General features: G+C 44.9%; 1 protein-coding gene across 1 annotated transcript; it reads right to left on the reverse strand.

Moving 5' to 3' along the window:
* Positions 1-868: 868 nt before the first annotated feature.
* LOC129325324 (intelectin-1-like) lies at positions 869-23,000 on the reverse strand. Its single transcript, XM_054973006.1, has 7 exons — positions 22,985-23,000; positions 22,371-22,517; positions 5,704-5,951; positions 4,434-4,592; positions 3,229-3,349; positions 2,057-2,160; positions 869-1,021 (listed from the first exon to the last, which is right to left on the reverse strand). Exons 1-7 carry the CDS (start codon positions 22,998-23,000, stop codon positions 869-871), a joined length of 948 nt encoding a protein of 315 aa, XP_054828981.1.
* Positions 23,001-23,711: the final 711 nt, after the last annotated feature.

Genomic DNA, 23,711 nt, shown 5'->3' on the forward strand with positions numbered 1-23,711 from the left:
AAACGATATGCTACACCATGGTGTCAGAGCACTGCTGGAGGTAGTTGAGGCACTGACAAAGAGATGACAGAGGGTTCCATGCTTGTGAGGCTTTCCTGCTCCCTCCACAGGCCTTGACCAGGAGTAGACTGGGAGGCAAAAATAGTCCTGGAAAGGGCCCTGCCTCTTGGCCCACTTCCAGCCTACCTACTCAACAGAGGTGGGGTGGGGATGAAGAGCAGGCTTCCCGTGGCTGCAGGCCTGGATGGCCAGCTGGCTGGCTTGCTTTCTGAGGCTGCTGATCTCAGAAATCAAGTTGGCCACTTGGGGTTTGGGCTTGCTGGAGTTTCTCCTGTGTGGGTTGGCCTAGCCAGCCAGCTGCAACAGTTGCCTGGCGTAACCTTCAGAGCAGTAGGGGCAGCATGGCCCCTGGCTGCCTCGTGCTCAGGTCCCGAGCATGGTTACTGGAGCAGCTGCTCTGGATGCCCTGTGCCCAAAACAGCCCCTGGTTTTTGCTTTGAATTTTGATTAGCTACTTTCCAAATGGACATTCCGACTTGAGCGATGTCTGGCTGCCCACTGTAGGAAATGGGATGCTGGCTATGAGGGCCCATTGGTCAGCTGTAGCTGTGGGTGTTCTTAGGTGAAACTAGCAGGCACCAGCATATTTTCTGTGGTGACTGTGCATGTTTGGCATCCTGTTCTACAGTAGCGATCACCTTCGGAATCTTTTTCTTTGAGGCCTTCTCAGAAGAACAAACTGCACAAAAGGCACATCTTTGTTCAATTACTTTAATTATCAATTCCATTGACAGCATATATGCACAGAGGACAGGTGTTCATGCTCAAGACTGTGCCCCTGCTACTCCTCTTTCTACCACACCAGCCATCAACGGTAAAAGAGCAGAACAGCAGATTCAGTTATCTCTTTGGAAGCGCTCCAGGCACGATGTGTCCCATATCCATCCCAGTCAAAGCTGGTGAAGTCCCCACACTGCCGAGGAGCTCCTTTTAGGAAAAATCCTCCTCCGCCAATACAGTGCTAAGAAAAAGAAGGGAGAATAAAACAAATGGCACAAACTGGGAGGAACTGCCAACCCTGTGGAGATGGGATTAGAACTGGGCCATGAAGAACAAATCTAAGTTCATCAAATATTAATCTCAATTGAAAATACCTACAAAACAGGGACTAGACCTTATATGGGGCAGATGCAGGAAGGCAGCAAAATGTTATTTTGATCAAAAAGAGCAGTAAGTTGTTTTCACATACATTCATAAAGACACAGAATGCTAGACAGACGTGTCCCTTGAGCAGCATTGGTTTCTCCTCAGCTTTTTTTGGTGACTACCTTTCCATACGGAGCTCAACAAATACAATTTGCAGAGCTACTTTCAGATAGGTAATTGTGTAGGTTTGTGGAAGAACAGCATGTAGCTGATGAAGGAAGCTTTATACCCTGGAAACCTTGGTCTTTAACATGCTACAGGACTTGAATCTTATTGTATGCTATGTGTTGGAATTATATATTTATATATTTAGTTTAGTAAGTTAACAGAGTAACATAGCAGTCGTTAGTCAGAAGCGTTTAAACCCTTACAAATGTGCATTAATTAATCCTCAGACAAAATCCATAGAAAGATAGAACTTACAGTTTATTGTAGCAGATTGCTTGCATAGCTTCTGGTAATAAGAAGGGAAAGATCCTAATCTAAAGAGTTACATTCCCTAGTCTAATGCCACAGCCTGAAACTACGCAGCGAGGCTGGAAGTGGGTCTGTGGACAAAAACAAGGGCTCCATAAGGAGCATGGTGGCTTTACATCTTTTCTCTTTGGAAGACCATGAGGGAAGGTGTGAAATTTCCCAAGAGGCACAGAGGCAAGAGAGGAGGAGTCAGTAGGCATTCCCAACTTAGACAAGAGAGTGGCAGATTGCCAGACTTATACATTACATTCAAAGAGACATGCAGCACCCCCCAGTGTCCAAAGGCAGGCTGAGTTGCCTATTCCAACACTATGGAGCATGGGTGTTGTTGACAAGAGGTTGGAAGCTAAGAGCCTGTCACCAGGATACTCACATGTTCTGTGTTGCATCCTCTGACTCTAACCCCAGCACAGAGAGCCATGGCTGCTTTCTCATAATTGAACACTCGGAACTGAATGAAGCCAGGTTCAAATTCCTCTGAGAAACCACAAAGAAGAAATCATAAAGAGTAGGAAAGGCAAGAAGGATGAAGGGATGGGAATGAAATTGTCTGCTGAACACTGATTAAAATACCAGATGATGGGAAATCCTTGCCTATCAACTTCAAACTCCACATTTCCACAGAGAATGTCTGCTATCTTCCTAAGGTGGGTACCACATTTTAAAGAAGTGAATGAAAAGCATAACCAATAGAAACACCTATGGCCCGCTATAACTTTTCTATTAAAATTGGAATAGATAAGCGCCAATGGATTGTTATAGCACTGTATTAATTACCGATTTGTTTAAAAAAGTCCTCAAAACACAGTCCTGTGGTGTAGGTGGGGGCCCTGACCTGGATAGCCCAGGCAAGCTTGATCTCATTAGATCTTGGAAGCTAAGCAGGGTTGTCCTTGTTTAGTAATGGTATGGGAGACCTCCAAATAAGACCAGAGTTGCTCAACCAACATGTGGATGGGACTGTTGGAGGGCAGGAAAATGTGCTTCATTTCTTCAGTGGTCTTGGGCTGGGCTCCTGCCCATAAGATTGGAACAAAGTGGGTTTGGGAAAGAATGCATTGAGGGCAGGGATAACTCAGAAAGAAGACAATTAAAACATGAGGTTGTGTAGAAGACAATCACATCACAGGGTTGTGCAGAAGATCCATAAAAAGGGCTCCAGTTGAGAAGCCAGGTGAAAACAAACCTCCTTGTTGGACACATTCTAAGCTGTTTCTTGTTAACAAAGGGTTGTGTAAAATGATGATATCAATGTAAGCAAAGGTATCAGATCCTTCAGTAAAAATATAGATGAGGAAGGACGAGGCACTTAGACCTCCTCCTTGGTCCTTCTGGCGGGCCCTTTGAATCCTCTTTTCAATACCCAGTTTCTTTTCTCTCGTTTTTTAGTCCAGAGGTCTTGTCATCTACTTGTGAGCCTCACTATGAATAAGTAGGTATAGATGAGGAGGAGAATCAAAACATTCGAGTTGGGTCCTGCTTGTTTTGTCACAACACAGTTTTGGCGGATTGAGTATAGAATCTGAGCAAATGAAAAAGACTTACTCTGCCCAAATGGAGAGTAGTACTCAGCCGTCTTCTGGGCATCGCCCGCATCGTAGACAACAGGCACCACTGGGCCATTGTCAGCTAGGCATTTGCCAATTCCATATTTCACTGGGTATTTCTGAAAGGAGAAGCAAACTGATTACCGCCTTCCATTTATGGGCCAACTTCCTTTGTTAGGAGGGCACGATAATATATTGTGATATCTCTGCTACCATTTATTTACAAAATATTCAAGTTGAGCAAATACTTATTTGAGTGTAAGTCCCTGTGATTCACAATAGGGGACTAAGATCCATAAGCCCCAGGAGTGCTTGCCTTAATTCCCGTCTTCCAGAATTCCAAATGCTGAATAATCAGACGGAAATTCTGAGTCAAGCAACACAAGAGAATCTACCAGTCTAAATAGCAAATGTAAAGGGACTGCCCCCATGGTATACAATAATTCACACTTATATACAATAAGTAAAATTTTAAAATTATTTTTAAATATTGTAAAGTGCTAAGTGCTAAATACAATAAATAACAGTATCAAAAGGTCATCTATAAATAAATAAAGTCAATCACTATGAAGAATGACAGCCAAGACATTCGATAGCAATAAATATAATCCTGCTTACAATATATATTTCTTAAAGATACAGTGTTCCCCATACAATGTAACAAAATCCTTCAACTGCAGAGAATGTTATAAAAAGGGATCGAGGTAAGTGACTAATTCGAGGTAAGTGACTAATTCATATAAAGAGTCTTATTCATCTTTGTAATTCTTGTTTTCATAGGTCACCCTCGGGTCCAGAAGAAGCTGGAAGAATCAAAGATGGTCCTGACAGGCTGGTGGGTGGCCCGTTTCACAGAGCCCACGGGCACTATCCGTCAAAATCTTTTGGGATGCCCACGCTAGTTCCTATCTGATTGAGTACTGCCGCTGAAGGATCCCGTGAGGAAGGATAATAACTAGTATGGACATCATCTCCCAAAATATTTGATGGATAGTGCCCATGGGCTGACTTATTTATTGATATATGACCTTTTGATACTGTTATTTATTGTATTCAGCACTTTGCAGTTCTGAACTTTACTATATTTAAAAATAATTTAAAAACATTTACTGATTGTATATAACAGTGTGACTTATTGTATACCACGGGGGCAATCCATTTACTCTTGCTAGAAATTCTGAGTCACCAAGCAACCATCATTACCTGGTAAAGCCGGAGAAGGTTACCTCCTTCTGCAGCGAAGAACCCAATTTCGGTGCGGTACCTCAGGAGGGAGGCATCCCGCCATTCTTTCATTGGAGTTTTGTTGGGAACGTGCCATATAGCCAGATCTCTTGCTGTCAGGTCATAATAGCCAGGATTCTGGAAAGCAAGGAAGGAGAGAGGGATTTTTCTTTTAAAAAACTGAAGGAATTGAAGACCAAACAATAAGCAGATATTCATTAAAGGAAAATGTATCACTAGATATAAATTCAGAAAATAATGTTTAAGCAAAGGGGAAGGGCCATTGTTGATCACGATACTTGAGAGCAGGAGAAGGAAGAGTGAATTTTTGGAGTTGACTTATGCTGTCAGACCATTAATCTGTCCAGCCTGATACTGCATATTCTGGCACTTCTGGAGGAACACTTCATAGTTTCTCATAGGGGTTTTCTCCAGTCCTCTTACCTGTGATTATTTAACTGGATAGGCTGGCGGTTGAATCTGCAACATTATTCATGGAATTTGTGCGTTTGTTTGCTAGTAGTAGAGACTGCTCTCAAGTCATAGCTGACTTATGGCACCCTCTGTTGGGGTCTTCATAACAAGAGACCAACAGAGGTGGTTTGCCATTGCTAGCCCTTGAATATATGAAGCTGCTTTTAGTTTAGTTAGTCTGGTCTGTTCAGATTGCTTTCAGTTTCTTAAGATCATAGAATACAATTGTGAATATGATCTCAGAATAGGATCCCAGTGCTGCTGGGATCCTTTTAAACTGAGATGGCAGAGATTGAACCTGGGATATTCTGCATGCAAAGCAAGTGTCCTCCCAAATAACATGTGAAGTGGCCTTCTCTTGAGTGAGACCATTGGTCCCTCCAGCCCAACAGTATCACTTGGAAGTGACTCTCCAGGGTTTTATGCAATGAAAATTTTCTACTTGAGATCTTTTAACTAGCGATGCTGAGAAATGAAGTTCTACAGGAATACCTAAACTACTTAAAGTGGTGTTGGGATTTCCTTGTAACCAGTTCAAGAAAATTAATATCTTACAGCCTAAACAACAAAAACGCTCGGGCAGATTTATTGTGGGATATGGTTATATGAACCAAAACCACTTCAAGGTTCTTCCTTGGAAACTTTTAACGGCAGGCTGGGACAAAGTTGATTTATTATGCTTTACATGTATAGAGATAAAGTTGACCTTGCTGATATATTGTATCTACGGTTCCCGCTACTCTAATCCTCACATCTTCTAGGAAGAATTCCTCACCTTGTAATCATCACTGGTTGAGGCCATGGCTGACCCAAAGGTGGAGTTATTGGACCAGTTTCCATCTCCTTCTGGATAGTTGAGGTTGTTCCCTTGTTGGCTGGACCAACGATCCCCTACAGTGCACTTGCCATACATGTTGTTCTCATGGACACTGGCCACAAGAGTCCAACCTCCTCCATTGGTGGTCATGTCGCAGAAGGTTTGGTAGATCTCACCATCTTCTGTCTCCAGGAAATACAGCCCATCTGCACAGGCCCAGAAGGTGGTGTTGTGTAAGAGAAAGAATTTTGTTATTCAGTGCTTTTGTTATTGATTAATGTTATTATTTTGGAGACCTAAAATTGGATTTTAATGGTAGCTAGCTAAGTAGGTAAATTTGATGTATATGGCCATTGGCCTTTACAAAGCAAAACATATATACAAATTAGAGCCATACAATTTGAAAGGATTTCTAAAATACCAGACAGGATTTTAATGTAGGTTGCAACACATTTTCTGTCTGATGGGCAGAGACTTCATTTCTCACCTGTGGCCCTTGGTTTGGACTCCTTAATTTGTTTGCAGCTTTGAGGCAGATTCTTCTGTGGCAAGTTTGGAAGGCTGCAAGTCCTTTCCCATTTCTCTAGAAGTCTGAGGATATCCCTCTTCAGTAAATAGATGCAGTTGTCACTGCCTATATACATAACCAAAGTTAAATTTAGTGGGGAGAGACTCTGGAATAATAACTCTTTAGGATAACTGGAACAGCAAAGTTTTCACTCTGATCCCATCGCCAAAATGAAGGCACTGGTACCTCCAGTGCCCCTCTCCTCGTGAACAGAAATATAAAACTTTCACCCCTCCTGGCCCCCCTTTACTCCTAAGGCCTGTGCAGACAGAGGGACAGCGAGGCTCTTTATGAAGTCAAACCAGACAACCTTACTGTGGATTAAAGGCAGTAAAACATCTCAAAATATAAAAGCTAGGTCTTGGTGAGAAACTGTCACACAACCCTTAATCGGGGTGACTCCATGAGATCTCTCATCCAGTCGAAAATGAATGACCAGAGCTTGCAGAATAATAACCAGGATTTTTTTTTCTGGGCAAAGAGGTGGTGGAACTCAGTGGGTTGCCCTAGGAGAAAATGGTCACATGCCTGGTGGTCCCGCCCCCTGATTTCCAGACAGAGGGGAGTTGAGATTGCCCTCCATGCTGCTCGGCGGCGCAGAGGGCAATCTAAACTCCCCTCTGTCTGGAGATCAGAGGGCGGGGCCACCAGCCACATGACCATTTTCAAGAGGTTCCGGAACTCCGTTCCACTGCATTCCAGCTGAAAAAAAGCTCTGGGCCGTTTCCACATGGCTTACTGCTGCTCGTAACAACCTGGAAGATTGTGCAAAAAACATGGAAGATCGCGTTTTCTTGTGCAAGATTTGCGCAATGTCATGTGATGCCGCGCAAATCTCACGCGAGAAAACGTGATCTTCCGTGTTTTTTGCGCGATCTTCCGGGTTGTTACAAGCTGCGGTAATCCGTGTGGAAACGGCCCTGATAAAAACCAAATATTTCATTCCCACCCGGTGTGTCCCTCACTATATAGAACTGCCTGGTCACCTCATAAACTCCTTAATCAACAGGGTAGATCAACAAATCAGTCGGTTTCAGCATGCAGAGCTCACCATCTCCCATCTCCAGGAAATACAGCCCATCTGCACAGGCCCAGAAGGTGGTGTTGTGTAAGAGAAAGAATTTTGTTATTCAGCACTGTTGTTATTAATGTTATTGTTTTTGAGACTTGTCTGATGGGCAGAGACGTTATTTCTTACCTTTGCCTCCTTGTTGGGTCTCCTTGATTTGAGGCAGATTCTTCTGTGGTGAGTTTGAAAGGCAGGAAGTATCTTCCCATTTCTCTAGAAGTCTGAGGATATCCTGCTTCAGTGAAGTGAAGCAGTTGTCACTGCCTATATACACAACAAAAGTTAAATTTAGCAGGGAAGTAATCTTGACAACAATCACCCATCACCAAAATGAAGGCATGTTAAGCAGGCATTGTGGCCCAGAAATACAGAGCTGTCACCCCTCCTGGCCCCCCTGCACTCCCAAGGCCTGTGCAGACAGAGGGACAGCGAAACTCTTTATTAAATCAAACCAGAGAACTTTATTGTGGATTAAAGGCAGTAACACTCCATTTCATAATGAGACAGCTGTGTCTAAGTGAGAAACTGTCCCAACCCTGAATCCCAGTTTGTTTTGTGATTCCGTAAGTTCTCCTCACACCTCATCCAAAATAAATGACCAGGGGATGCAGAATAATAACCACATATTTCAGTCCCACTCAGTGTGTCCCTCACTATAAAAAACTGCCTGGTAACCTAATCCAGTCCTTAATCAACAGGGTAGATCAAAAAATCAACCCGTTTCAGCACTCGGATGATATGATCCCTGTATCCATCTTCTGACTATAACCTGGCTACTGCACTTTGGACCAATGGTCCCTTTTGAACAGTCTTCAAAGGCCAGTTTCTCCAGAAGGAAACTGCAGTCAATGGTATCAAAACCCACGAAGTGATCCAGCAGGAGCCACAGGGACATGTCTTCAGTTATTATGAAGATCACCAATCAGTTACTATGAAGATCACCAATCAGGGCAACCAAGCCATTTCTGTCCCAAACCCAGGCCTGACCCCACCCTTTGAAATAGGTCCAGATAATCTCCTGCCCCCAAGACTGCTTGGAGTTGCCCAGCTGCACTTGCTTGCACACCTTGCCCAAGAGCAAAATGGTGGCCATCACCAAAGTTGGATGGTCGAATATTATTTAGGTCATTTTGGTGCAGGGATGCTCTTTTTGGGAGGGGTTTCACCACTGCCTCTTCCTAAGAGTTGGAATTACAACCTCCCACAGAGAAGTATTTTTACCTCCTAGACCTACTCAACCAATTCAGCCTGGGTTGATACTACCAGCCTCAAAGAGCAGGGGTTGGGTCTACATGCAGTTGAATACACATTTTCACTTTGTCAGTCACCTGCTGAAATCTGTCCATGCAACTAGAACCAGACTGTGTTCTGAAAGCCTTTTGTCTGGAGTCATGGATGATGCCCCAGTCATACCACCACCACCCCCATCAGCAGAACCCACCTGGAGGTACCGGAGGCGGGAGCTTGCGAGAGGCCGCAGGGGCAAGGAACACTCTGATTGGAGGGAGAAGAGGCTCGCTGCCGGGACAACCAGACAGGCTGCCAAGGATCCTGTCAGCCAGCTGGGCCATGCCGCAACCACCAGGAGGAGGGGGTGAACCACCAAAGAGCCTGTCCACCTGCTGGGCCTCGCTACAGCACCCAGCGGCTTCCCCGAAGCAACCAGAAGCAGGAGTGAGCCGCAGCATGGGTAGGGCAGCTGCCCAAAGATGTGCAGCCCAGCTGCGGCTGCAGGCCACCACTGCCATGCCTTCTGGAATCTCCCAGGGCAGCAACTGGCCTTGGAAGCAGCAGGCCAACTGGTGGCCAGCCCACAGGGGCAGTCCTTGCCAAGGGGCAGGGCTGGAGAAGGGAACGGCCAACCAACCGCTGGAGGGGCCAAGGGAGGGGAGAGCAGGAGGGCTGTGGCCACCCCTTGCCCAGGTGTCGAGTCTTACCTTGAGGCCTGGGGGATGGTGCCATGGCAGAGCTGGTAGTCAGGGGAAGGGTATAAAAGGAGGCTCTGTACCCAGGCCAAGGAAGAGAGAGGAGGTCTGTTCCTGGAGTGAAGGGCAGCCTCCTCAGGGGTGATAGAAGCAGAGCAAGGGGAGAGCGCCCCAACCCAGTGTACCCCATTTCTGACACCTTAAAAAGGAGGAAGCCTTCCAATGGGAAGAGGGGCCCTTCCTGCTGGGGCCGACTAGGCAGCCCAGAAGACAAAAGTCAGGGCAAGGCAGCGTTCCTGTGGACAGCACCACAGCAAACAGGTGCACATGGGGCGGGGACATGCCTAAACCTGATACCTTTGTAATATGTCAGCCAGCCTGAACACCTTTTGCCCCCCAGGGAAACTTAATATATATTTATTTTTTCCATTTACAAATATAAAGCATAGATTAAGCATACAAACAAAGTATAGACTAAAGTCACTTATATCCATTTTTGTGTGTTTTTTAAAAAATAGTGTGGGAGGTCTTGGGCTGAGTTGGGTCTACTGGGTGCTCGTTACGAAGGGCAAGTCAAGAGGGACGGCCCTTGCCTCCTTTTCTGCCATCCATCGCACTGTGACATGCTTGATAGAGAGTGGTGATCAGGTGGATGCTTACAGCCCTGGGCATGAGCTAGGAAGAACGTGGAGGGTGCTTGATAAATAATTCATATGACAGCACTGCAGCTCTGTCTCCTGTCTACAAATAGGGAGGGGTTTTATGGCCCATGAGAAAAGAAGATGGTCTGTTCTTTCCAGGGCTTTTTCTCTGGGAAAAGAGGTGGTGAAACTCAGTGGTGGAACTCAGGATCGCACAATGATGTCACTTTGGGTCAGCTGGGAGTTTTTTAAAGTTTAAATCACCCTTGGTGAAAATGGTCACATGGCCGGTGGCCCCGCCCCCTGATCTCCAGACAGAGGGGAGTTTAGATTGCCCTCTGCGCCGCTGCAGCACGGAGGGCAATCTCAACTCCCCTCTGTCTGGAGATCAGGGGGCGGGGCTACTGGCCATGTGACCATTTTTAAGAGGTGCCGGAACTCCGTTCCACCATGTTCCCCCTGAAAAAAAGCCCTGGTTCTTTCTGTTGGAAGAATAGGAAGTGCTCCGGTAGGTACTGGCTTCTGAAGCTCCTCCTTCAACCTGTTGACCTTGTCAATGAACAGCAAAGTGTCAGTGTTCTCCTCCAGGGACTCCAGACCTTGGGAAATTGATGCTGTGCTACCTCATGGGCGTGGCCCAGATGTGTGCTTTAGATCAGGTGGTTTCCAACACCCTGTTCTTGACCAGACAGAAGTCTAGAAACAGAATTTACTAGGGCTCATGGGAATGCTTCTGTTTCTGGTGCTCTTGGCAGACCAGTTTCATGGCGTGCTAGAGCTTTTCCAACGTGGGCCTCAAGCCTCATATTCTGCTAACAACAGTACTAATTTCTGCCCTTTCTTCCCAGGTTCCAGCCCGGACATTAAATGGTTTCTTAGGGCTGCCTCCCTATTAGCTCCCTGTGTGGGTGACATAAGTGCCCCACTTGGCAGCCAGACTTCATTCTTGAACCCTCATCACCAAGCGAAGCTGCAGGAAATTTAAAGGGAAGGTAACCTGGCTTGGAGCCTCATGCTGGGGGTAATGTTGAATGACAAGCAGGGGACTTCCCTTGTGTGCCAATGGTGAGAAAGGCACGCTATGCATGAAGAAGGAAATAAATCACTAAGAGAGCAAATCACTTGGGCGGGGGGGGGGGGGAGGTTGAACTGACCTAAAAGAGGAGAAAACAGACTGTGCGTCAGCCAGAAACTACTCTGACTCCTCACTTTACAACCATATGGGGCTGTGTGAATTTGCTTTCAAGCCAATAGTGTTGCTGCCATCAACTGATCTTCTGCTCTGAGAATGGAAGAGTCTCACGTCACTTGATCCCATCCTTTAAAGAGCTCGGAGTGATGGATGTGGTTCTCTCTTCCTCCTATTTGCTCCAAGTTTTGCTTCTGACCAGGGGTCAGGTTAATGGTTTAAATTTAACCGTACAAATTTAATTTTTAAAAATGTTCTAGACCCGCTCTCCCAGATTCCACACCAGTGTCCCAACCCACCCTGCTCCCAGCACATACTTACTAAGTTCAGCCTTTGGGGCGAAAGCAGAGAGCAGAAGCAGAAGAGCAAGTTGCCTCATTGTGGACTGCGGGGAAAATCAGAGGGGCAGCTAGTCAATGGCTTGTCTTCTGGGGTGGTCGACCACTAAATAATATGCATTACATTCATTTATATCCTGCCTTTCTCCCAGTGGGGAACCAAAGCGGCTTACATTGTCCTCGCCTTCATTTTATCCCCAAAACAACCCTCTGAGGTAGCTTAGGCTGAGAGTATATAACTTGCCCAAGGTTACTCAGCAATCTTCCATAGCAGTGTAGGGATTCGAACCTGGGCCTTCTAGATCCTAGTCAGATGCTCTACCCACTACACTACACTGGCTGCCATCTCTAAATAGTAGGGATGTGCATTTGGATAGCAATGGAATCTGAAAATTATACACCGTTTCTTTACTGTAGTTTTAATTTTCACTCCTCCTAATTGCAAACTGAGTCCAGGTGCAGCTTACAGTTTGTAATTGTACACCTGCTTCTTCAGTTCAGTGCATAGTCTGAAAGCACCTGATCAAGCAGCCTTGCAGAAGATAAACTAATTTCAATCTGCTTAGTGTCTGGAGGGGAGCTGGGCTGGCCCATTCACTAGGCGCTCCTAGGGAATAGCCAAGGGTGCAAGGGGTAGAAGGGTGTCAGCCAGCCCTTGCCATCAGGATGTCGCCCCTAACCTCAGTGGGCAGCCTGCTGGACATCCTTCCGTGCAGGGGGTGAAGAAAGTGGGCAGCAGGCTCACTTCCCCATGTCACAGTGGAGTGGTGAAGAGGGTGGGCAGCTGTTCTGGTGCCTAGAGCACCAAATCTTGAGACCCAGCCCTGGAGGAGAGACATATTTGAAAATCCCATGAAACCTGCCTTCTTTCTCTTACATTTTTTATCATGCCCTTCATCCCATGAATTCAGGGTGGCATCCATGGCTCTTTCCCTGACATTTTATCTTCACAATAGTCCTGAAAGATAGACTAGGCTGAGAGAGAGACTTTCTTGGCTGCAGAGGGATTTGAACCTGGGTCTCCCCAAGAGTTCCTGAGGAATCCCACAATTTAATCATTGTACACACTGTCTGTTAATTCTATAAAGCAGGAAAGGTGGAATAGTGATGCAACAACATTTGTTTCCAATCGTTCACATATACCCATTAGTTTGAATAGCATTACTGTCCTTCAAAGGAAAATGGCCAGCTTACCTGAATAGCAGCTTCCTTTTCTTCAGTGCAAAAGCTCTGACCTTCTGTCTTATCTGTTCCTCTTCCTCAATATTTATTAGCCCCAGTTCCCAAGTGGCTAACAGCCAGACAATCAAAATAAGGCAATCCAATTGACAAGAACACCATTGTTTGCACACAGGGCAGGATGTTGACAAATAAGTATTGCATTCTTTTCATCACTTCTTCCAGGAAAAGATGTTAACCCCTTGGAAGGGCCTCCCCTCTGTAAGAGTCCAAGTAGAAAATCAAGATTTATGCAAGGGTATGTTGAAAACTGACCATTGCAAGAGATAGCTCGCATTGCAGAGCTGCTTATCAACTAGAGATCAAACCAGAAGAACTCTAGAAAGGTCCAAATGTCCCATTTATTCACCCTTAGGCCCTTTTTGAGATGATGGGGCTTTCCTTCATGTGAAAATTGGGACCATGAGTGAGGAAAGTGCTTGTAAACCCTCAGCGTATCAGCTCCCTGCTTGTGTATTATGTACACCCATTGATAGACAATACTTTTTAATACAATGTGAGAAAGGCTAAAAAGACACTTGTAGAAAAGAGCACAGTAGCATCTCAGATACAGATGGTTTGTCAGTGAAGCTAAGACCAATACTATCAGGAGTACAGACTTAGTCAAGAGTCTAAACTTGTAGAAGAGTCACTCAAGGCAGAATGTCCCTACCAGATTAAGATATCAGATTAAGACGCACCGCCCCCTTCAAGAATCAATGGTCACATCAGCAGAAGGAAATGGACTGTTCCAATGGTGATGGGAGCAGAGGAATTCTTGAAGATTAGCTACTGGGTAGCTACAGTGATGGAAGGCGACACTGGCAGAGGATCTTTCATAGACAACAGCAGTGGCACTTCAGTCCACAGTTAGTACTGTGCAGAAGAAGGCAATGGGAAACCACCTCTTACCTCCAAATCCAAAAGGAAAATCCAAAATAAAAGATGTCATAGTGCTGGAAGACAGGACCTTCAGGTCGCATGGCATTCAGGTCGGATAGTTACAGGGGTAGAGCAGAGGATAAGTATGAATAGCTCTGTTCTTAATGATGGGACTGGATTAAAGCTGAGAGGACATTCAGTTGCTGATGTGAATAAATGCAAAAGTATGTCCATAGCTCTGTGACACATATAATAGGAACATGGAACGTAAAAGGTATGAATCCAGGTAAGCTCAAAATCATAAAATGAGAATTTTAAAATTTGTAATCCTGGGCGTGAGTGAGCTAAAGTGGACTGGATTAGGCCATTTTAAGTCAGAAAATTACAAAGTGTTTTACTCTGGAAATGACAAACTCAAAAGAAACCACATTGCTCTAATAGTGAGGCAAGACATAGTACAAGCAGCCGACCTATAATGCAAAGTCTGACCTATCAATATCAATCAGAATTCGGGGTTGGCCTATTAAAATAACCTTCATTCAAGTTTCTGCCCCAACTACAGATGCTGAGGAGGAAGAAATCTAAAAATTTTACATGTCGAAAAAGAAATTGATCATTCACTTAAGTAAGATATGCTGATAAGCATAGGTGACCGGAATGTAAAATCAGGAGATAAAGCAAAATCAAACATCGGAAAATTTGGACTAGGATCACAAAATGAGGCAGCAGAGTGACTCAGAATTTTGTGACATCAACGACTGGTTCATGGGGGGTGGGTTTGAATTTTTTTATTTAGAAAAAGAAATAAAAATAACAATTGAAAGTGCATAGAACCTTATACAAAGAACATTAGGTTACATCAAATATATATATATATATATATATATATATGGTATAAAGTAGTGGATCTGAGCTACATGAAAGATATAATCAGAATATATAAGATACTTTTGTTCCTCTCCTTCAATTCCATTATATAAAAAAAAGAAAAAAAATTAGCTATGATGTTTTTAAATGTATTTGATGTTATATCACAGACTATTTGATATATTTAATTACTCATTTCATTATTTAACGGTTAGTCTATTTTTATATTAATTGTATATTCTAAATTTACCTATTATATGTATAATAAATTGATCCAATCATACAAAAAGAACACAACAGTAATAAGAACATAATAAAAGTACAATTCAAAACATTTTAAAAAGAAAGTTGACAATTTCTGTGACCTAATTATATAAATCATGTTAATTGTAATTTTAAAAGTTTTTTGCTTCTCATATTGGCTTAAGCATTCAGCACTATACAATGGATACCCAATAAGATAGAGATCTTTTTTACTTGTGTTGCACCAAGGCTGTTTCCACACGGCCTTAGTGTAGCACAAAACTCGCACATACTATCGCTGTTCTTTAGCTAAACCTTGTGAATACCTTTATCATCCCGCAAGCAGTTATTCCACTTAATGATGCTTTTTAAGCGGTTCGTGAGAATGACTGGTGACGATTAGGAACTATTGGAAACTCTTCACCAGAGACTCCCCACCTAGCCCATCCCCCTTTTCCTTTTCCCGAACCCTTTACGGGCTCTCATGACCAATTGCGATATGGCGATGTTTCTTTGAACAAACCAACAGCTGATTACGTACAGGCATAGTCTGTTGGTAACGTTGAAGTTCTGTTCCCTCAGTGACCACAAAATGGCCAGTCTGAGCATGTGGACAATCCAAAAAAAAAATTTTTTTAAAGGAAGAGATTTGCACAATTGCAATGTTTCTACTGATGGGGAAACACCGGGCAAATATTGCCGTGTCCTACAGTGACTGCCGGTCACATTTGTATGTGTTCATTAGCTGCTGTGAGTTTTGCACCATGAAGAAGTGGACCACTCTGGTATTTGAAGTTTCCCTCTGTGGACGCAAAATTGCAGAGTCCCGCAAGTCTGCACCATCGGGCAGTCTAGACCTTTGTTTTAAATGAAGAGATTTGTGCCAAAGCGATCTCCCTGCCGTGGCAGCTGGTCATGTTCTGCATGTGTTCAACAAATGATGTGAATTACTTACTGTGAGGAGGATAACCTCTCTATTCGTAAGAGTTTCCCTCGGTGGCCACATGTTTGCGATGTTCCACAAGTCTGTGCGGGCAAAATTTGTGCAACTGTGCAGTTTCTATCAATAAAAACTACACACCCGTCTGGACATTTATGAGGTGGTGTAGTTCCTATTGATACAAACAATGGATTTGTTTCTATCAATTTTTTTTTCAAGAATCTATAGTTGATGGTGTGCTTTTTAAATCAAGGATGTAACTTATGCAGTCATGAAGAGACATAACCTCCATTGTATTGTCGAAGGCTTTCACGGCCGGAGAACGATGGTTGTTGTGGGTTTTCCGGGCTGTATTGCCGTGGTCTTGGCATTGTAGTTCCTGACGTTTTGCCAGCAGCTGTGGCTGGCATCTTCAGAGGTGCTGGCATCTTCAGAGGTGCCAAGACCACGGCAATACAGCCCGGAAAACCCACAACAACCATCATAACCTCCATTTTCACCTTTCTTTTTGACTTTTCTCTCAGTGGTTGCACAGTAGCGCAAATCTACTGTCTTAAAGGCTGGTAGTGGTTTGTGGATCATTGGCGCGCCATTTTGTGACAACAACTCCCAAAATTCCCCATACTGATGACCCCTAACCTACCCATCCAGCTCCATGTTTTGAGGAATTCTAGGTGGGATTTGCACATTCCAAGTAAGTGGCCATTCCACCAGGACTGCTTTCTTCTACTATGGCTGAAACCAGCAATATCATTGGGAAAGATGGGGTTTCATGGCAGCATAGAGAGATTTTGGATCTTTTACATTTTTGGGGAGAGGAGAAAATACAGGAGGCTTTATGCAGCACCCACAGAAATCTGGGCTACTTCGAAAAAGTATCTCAATAGAGGGCTGCATGAGACCGCCGAAGGTTGGCAATGGAATGTGTTTGGAGTACAAGAGGGTTGTGGTGCACAAAACTGCTCTGGAAATGCACCCATGACTTGCCCATACTTCAGGGAGCTTCACAGCCTCCTTACAGAAGATGCCAACGTCAACCCCAAATGTGTGGCAAGAAGTATTGTGCTGGAGGTCGAGGGACAAATGGGGACAGACCGAGTGGACATTCAGGAAGGCTTGGAGGAGCTTTTCTTGCATGACTTAATCACAATCAACACAGACTATCTAAGGAGCTCCACACCATACCCAATAGGTAAACCAGGTCAGGGGAGGGCATAGGGCGATGTTGGTTTATTCAGTGTTCCAACTCAGTCAAGTGAACAAGCAACCCTTTTCTCTTACTTGCCCCTTCTACAGAGTCCCCACACCATGCAGATAAAAGCTTCTTAGATCTGGGTAGAGACCCTGATGCCACAGTAAACGGCCTTGTAGGAACCGGTGAGAGAGGGTGCCCATCGCTGTTTTTTTTTTTCCAGTGCCTTATGCTTGTGGCTGGGTTGTGCTTTGTTCTGTTCTGTGGCGTTCTCCCACTAGCTGACCCCGGTACCTGGCTTCTGTGAATGTAACTAGTTCTGTTGGGCCAAAACGCAAGAGTGTCCCTTGCTTTGGTTTGGGTGGTATGGGTATGATTCTCTGGTATAATGTTGGCCACCTTTCCTCACTTTGATTCTGGGTTGATTCCATCCCATTGATTCCTTTTGCTTTTGTTAAACCTGTCCCTCGCCACATTTTGGTTGGAGAGGCATAGATGAGATTCTCTGTTGTGAGGTTGGTCCTCATTGGGTACTATGGAGAATGTCTAATCAGCCAGCTCAGGAGACACATATGGGTAAGAGGCATGTGTGTTGGTTCAGTGTGTGTATGTGCACTGAGACCTGGCTTGGAAAAACTCCCATCATTGGGAAGAATGGACTGTTGGGCTTTCTTTACACAGAACAAGAATTTGAGAGTTTGTCCTCGGCCGTGGAACTATATTCCAAGGTTCTGGGGGGACCTCAGTTGACACCTCTTCCAAAATAATGCCATGGCACTAGAATGACACACTAAAGTCTAATACAAGTCAGGTGCTGTGTTTGATGAGCCCCCTGTCCCAGGCACATTGGTTCCCCATTTTGCGTTGAGGTGTGTGTGTGAATGCTGGTGAGTGGTTAAGGGCATGTTAGTTTTTTTCAGTACATATGTTCATGGATTCTTGTATTTGGGTGGCAATGGGTCATGAGCCGCTCATTCATAGGGGCTGAAAACCTATGCCGGCCTGATAACCATGGGAAAGTAACCTTTACTGTCACTAAACTGTTGTTCCCTATTGTTCGGATGAGACAGAAGATCAGTCTGGAAGCAGGGCGGAGGACAACTTGGACAAAGAGAACTGCCCACCATCCCAACAGGCCCACTGACAAGGTAGGATTCCAATGCTGGTATGCCCAAGAGGGATGTCCTCTCACTACAGACAGGGGACATAATTCATTCTAAATAAAAGGGGGCACCCCAGACTGCCACTAACAGTTAATCAATAAATTTTTCGAAAGCAGGACACACATCATCCTTCATGGTGGTGTGCTGAACTGTGAAACCACTTTAGTCAGCATTGTCAACATCAACCATCTTGGACGAGGTTCGTGAGCTCTAGGACCACGGGCTCCATGGCTGGTGCAGGAGATGCTAACGCTTCTGTCATGCATTGCAGCAGTGTTAAACGCAGTGATTATGTAAACGCTGCCCTTCTCTCTTTCATTCAGGAACTCCAACCAAAACCACGGCAGAGCTTTCTCCGGCTGACAGTTGCTGCTCCCTCCTGCTCTTTCTCCTCTCCAGGGACAGAAGGCATCGTCCTTGTCCATGAATAGTTCATTCCAGGGTCGTTAGCCGGCTCTGGAAGGTGTTCACTGTGAATTTAAAACAGACAAACAAAAATTAGCATCATGTTGCTCAAACCAAGATAAAAATTAAGGCATACTCACAGGTGGTCATGATTCTATGCTCTATGCCCTGGAATGAGTATAAAAGTATTTCAAAGGCAGCGTGTGTGTGTGTGTGTGCGTGTGCATGCATGTGTGTGGTAGGAGAGACTTGCACACCGCTGGTGGATGGTATTGGCTCTGGTTCGGCAGAGGCCACATCCTTGCCAGTTCTCACAGCTGTAGGAAAAATTGTTCGATTAACTGTGCATTGACAGCTTCTGTCTGAATTTGGTGCATGGATCACTGCTAGTTTTGTTGTATTTTGGATCTGTTTGTGTAAGTTTGTGTAAAACGTTATGCTTTAAGCAAATCCATACTAATTTGAGAACAAGTGCTGATTCACTGTGCTGGTTTCTTGGTATTGATGAACGCCTGGTCGTCTTGCAAGATGTGTGCTAATGCATGTGAATAGCTAGTGTCATGGATGGAAAAAAGGGATCATGTGAAGATTGACAAACGTGCGGCAGGCACGATCAGAAGTCAGGCACACCCTACCTCATCCACCCAGAAGTGCTCTCCCACTGCGGTTCATGGAGTTCACAAGTATTGGATTGTGTTTTACCTTGGGGTCCCTCAGTGGACTCCTGGACATCTGCGGCCTCTGATGGCCCCCCCAGCCTGGCTCCCCGCTGTCCCTGGAGTGTCAGCAGCACCCTCATGGCCTCCTTCCCGCTGTGGCCTCTCTCTCCCCCTCAGGACAGCTGCAAACAATGTGGGCAGTGCAGCATTAATCTGTTTGCTTGAATTTGCCTCTGAACAGTGTCTTTGATGGCTGTCTTGTGCAGTATTGGCTCATGGCTTGGACCTTGCATTTGGGGGGCAAAACGGCCGCTGTTACCAAGGCCCTGCCCAATTAACAGAATGCAAGACAAGTCACCTACAAGACATCTGTTAACTCAGGAACAATCAGACATGAACTGTCACCTTGCAGATCACACCTCCCTTCCAGAGAAACATAGCCAGGCATCATACACTGAATAGAGTCATCTCATGATGGGCACACTACGCAAAGGGTAGGTTTGGGGAATGCCATATACAAGTAGGGAAATTCCTGGAGATTTGGTGGGGCTAAGCCTTGAGATTTAAGGTTTGGGGAAGGATCAGGACTTCAGCATGGAGTCACTCCATAGTGTCCATACTCCAACCATTAACTTTCTCCTGGTGAACTCCAAGCAAAAACCAGGGAAAGGGTGCAGAGGAGAGCGACGAGGATGATCAGGGGTCTGGAGACTGAGCCCTACGAGGAAAGGCTGAGGGCCTTGGAAATGTTTAGTTTGGAGAAGAGGAGGTTGAGGGGGGACATGATTGCTCTCTTTAAATATTTGAAAGGCTGTCATTTGGAGGAGGGCAGGGAGCTGTTCCAGTTGGCAGCAGAGGGTAGGACGCGAAGCAACGGGCTTAAATTACATGCAGAAAAGTACCAGCTGGATATTAGGAAACACTTTTTCACGATCAGAGTAGTTAAAAGGCCTAGGTAGACCATGAAGAGATTCAGTAAAGGTGTCTTTTTGTGTGTTTGTGTGTGTGACAGTAAGCACTTGGTTGTCACCACTTTTATTGTATATTGTGATTGCATGGCTTGAGCTGCCACTGATTTTATTTGTAGCTGAGCCTTCCTATGATGGCAAGGGGTGGGGGAGGGGAGAGAAGGAGGGAGAGCTCTGAGGCAAACGTCTCTTGGACTGAATGCTGTCCTATTACCCCCCATACTCTGGCCTCTTCTTCTGTTTAAACCTCAGCCACCAAAATATCCTTAAAAAGGGGGTACACAAGCTTTATTTACTGGATGGTAATATGTAACTTCATTTAGCTAAATGCAGCTTTATTTATTTATTTACAGAAAATAAGTTATAGAAACAGTTATAAGAGTTTGTGTGAAAATAATAGTAAGACAGATATACAACCACCTCACAACTCCACTCCCCAACATCATTCTTTTAAACTTTCAGAGAACCTGGCCTCAGAAAAGTTAGATTTTGGATGGGCCCTTTTCAGGGTGCAATTTGGTACAATGGCCTCTGGAGGCAGGGGGATGGCTTTAACAATTGTTTTTCAAGTCAGATATTCATGCCAAACCATATAATGCCACACCACAGTATAAGGGCACTGCTGGAGATGGTGGGGGCATTGACAAACAGGTGGCAGAGGGCTGCATGCTTGAGAGGCTGATTCTTTCTCCTGCAGACCTGGACTGGATTCACAATAGGGGACTAAGATCCATAAGGCCCAGGAGTGCTTGTCTTAACTCCCATCTTCTTGAACTCCAAATACTGAATCATCAGGCAGAAATTCTGTATCTCCAAGCAACCATCATTACCTGGTAAAGCCGGAGAAGGTTACCTCCTGCAGCCAAGAACCCAGTTTCGGTGTGGTACTTCAGGAGGGAGGTGTCCCGCCATTCTTTCATTGGGATTTTGTTGGGAACATGCCATATAGCCAGATCTTTTGCTGCCAGGTCATAATAGCCAGGATTCTGGAAACCAAGGAAGGAATGAAGGATTTTTAAAAAAATGAATGTATTGAAGACCAAATGGTGGTAAGCAGCCATTTGTTAAAGGAAAGTGTATCACTAGATCTAAATTCAGAAAAAAGTGTTAGAGCAAAGGGGAAGGACCATTATTGATCATGGAGAGCTGTGACTGCCCCAAGGTCACCCAGTTGCCTTGAAGCAGAGGAGTGGGGAATCAAACACAGTTCTCCACTACACCAGACTGGCTCTGCAGTACACTGTGCAATTTTATGCCAAGTTTTTCCACAGTCCTCTTACCTGTGATTCTTTAATTGGACATGTTGGAGGTTGAACCTGGAACCTCATTCATGCAATTTGTATGCTAGATTGTTAGTCCCTGGATATATGAAGCTGCCTTCAGCTGAGTCAGTCTGATTTGTTCAGATTGTTCAGGTTCTTAAGATCAAAGAATACAATTGCAGAATGATATCTTGGGATAGGATCCCAGTTCTGCTGCTGGGATCCTTTTAAACTAGAGATGGCAGATACTGAACCTGGGATATTCTGCATGTAAAGCAAGTGTCCTCCCAAATAACATGTGAAGTGGCCTTCTCTTGAGTGAGATGATTGGTCTATCCAGCCCAACAGTGTGACTTGGAAGTGGCTCTCCAGGGTCTTTTGCAATGAAAACTTTCTACTTGAGGGCTTTGAGCTAGTGATGCCCAATACTGAAAGTCTACAGGAGTAGCTCAATTACTTAAAGTGGTGTCAGAATTTCCTTGTAACCAGTACAAGAAAGTTAGTATCTTACAGCCTATACAACCAAAAGGCTCGGGCAGATTTATTGTGGCATAAGGTTATACGAACCAAAACCACTTCAAACTTCTTCCTTGGAAACTTTTAAAGGCAGGCTAGGCCAGAATCAATTAAGCAGGCTTTACATGTACAGAGGGAAAGTTTACCTAGATGATATTTTGTATTTATGGTTCCCTCTATTCCAGTCCTCATATCTTCTAGGCAATATTCCTCACCTTATAATCATCACTGGTTGAGGCCACAGCTGACCCAAAGGTGGAGTTATTGGACCAGTTTCCATCTCCTTCTGGGTAGTTGGGGTCATTCCCTTGTTGGTTGGACCAACGATCCCCCACAGTGCACTTGCCATACATGTTGTTCTCATGGACACTGGCTACCAGAGTCCAACCTCCTCCTTTGGTGGTCATGTCACAGAAGGTTTGGTAGACCTCACCTTCTCCTGTCTGCAGGAAATACAGCCCATCTGCACACACCCAGAAGGTTGTGTTGTGTAAGAGAAAGAATTTTGTTATTCAGTGCTGTTGTTGTTAATGTTATTATTTTGGAGACTTGTCTAATGAGTAGAGACTTCATTTCTCACCTGAGGCCTCTTGTTGGGACTCCTTGATTTGTTTGCAGCTTTGAGGCAGGGTCTTCTGTGGAGAGTTTGGAAGGCAGGAACTCCCTCCCCATTTATCTAGAAGATTGAGGATGTCCTGCTTCAGTGAAGTGAAGCAGCTGTCACTGCCTATATACACAACAAAAGTTAAATTTAGCAGGGAGGTAATCTAGAACCCGTAACCCTTTAGGATAACTGGAATTGCAAAGTGCTCAGATTCTCATCCCATCACCAAAATGAAGGCATGTTAAGCATGCATTGTTACCTCCAGTGGCCTCCTGAACACATATACAGAACTGTCACCCCTCCAGTGGTCCCTCTGCACTCCTAAGGCCTGTGCAGACAGAGGGACAGGGAGACTAGAGAACCTTGCTGTGGATTAAAGGGAGTAGAACATCTCAAGATATAATAGCTAGGTCTTGGTGATAAACTTTCACATTCCTTAATCGGGTTTGTTTTGTGATTCCATGGGATCTCTCACCCAGTCCAAAATGAATGACCAGGGCTTGCAGAATAATAACCAAATATTTCATTCCCATCCAATGTGTCCCCCACTACCTCATAAAATCCTTAATCAACAGGGTAGATCAACATACCAGCCAGTTTCAGCATGTAGATGATATGATCCCTGTATCCGTCCTCTGACAATAATCTGGCTGCTGCACTTTGCACCACTGGTGCTTTTGGAACAGTCTTCAAAGGCAGCCCCAAAACCAGTTTCTCCAGAGGGAAACTACAGTCAGTGGTATCAAAAGCAATGAAGAGGTCCAACAGGAGCCACAGGGACAGTTCCCAGTTACTTTCCCTCCCCTATGAAGATCATAAGTCAGGGCGACCAAGCCGTTTCTGTCCCAAACCCAGGCCTGAACCCCTCCCCCTTTGAAATGGGTCCAGATAATCTCCTGCCCCTAGATCTGCTTGGAGCTGTCCAGCTGCATTCGCTTACACACCTTGCCCAAGAACAGAATTGTGGTCACCACCAAGGTTGGATGGTGGAATATTATTGAGGTCATTTTGGTCCAGGGATTGCCATCTTGAGGAAGAGTTTTATGACTGCCTCATCCTAAGTGGTTGGAGTTACAACCTCCCACAGAGAAGTATTTTTACCTCCTGAACCCACTCAGCCAAATCAGCCTGGGTTGAGATTATCAGCCACAAAGAGCAGGGGTTGAGCCTACGTGCAGTTGGCCACACACTTTTACTTTGTTAGTCACCTGCTGAAATTCATCCATGCAACTAGAACCAGATTGACAGCTATCTCAACTGAGCCCTTGTAGTAGTCTGTCAGCTGGCCAGAACCCCTTTTGCCCCCGCCCTCAAGCA

Source organism: Eublepharis macularius, chromosome 1 (genome assembly GCF_028583425.1).
Source record: "Eublepharis macularius isolate TG4126 chromosome 1, MPM_Emac_v1.0, whole genome shotgun sequence".
In the NCBI taxonomy this organism is placed as follows: domain Eukaryota; kingdom Metazoa; phylum Chordata; class Lepidosauria; order Squamata; family Eublepharidae; genus Eublepharis; species Eublepharis macularius.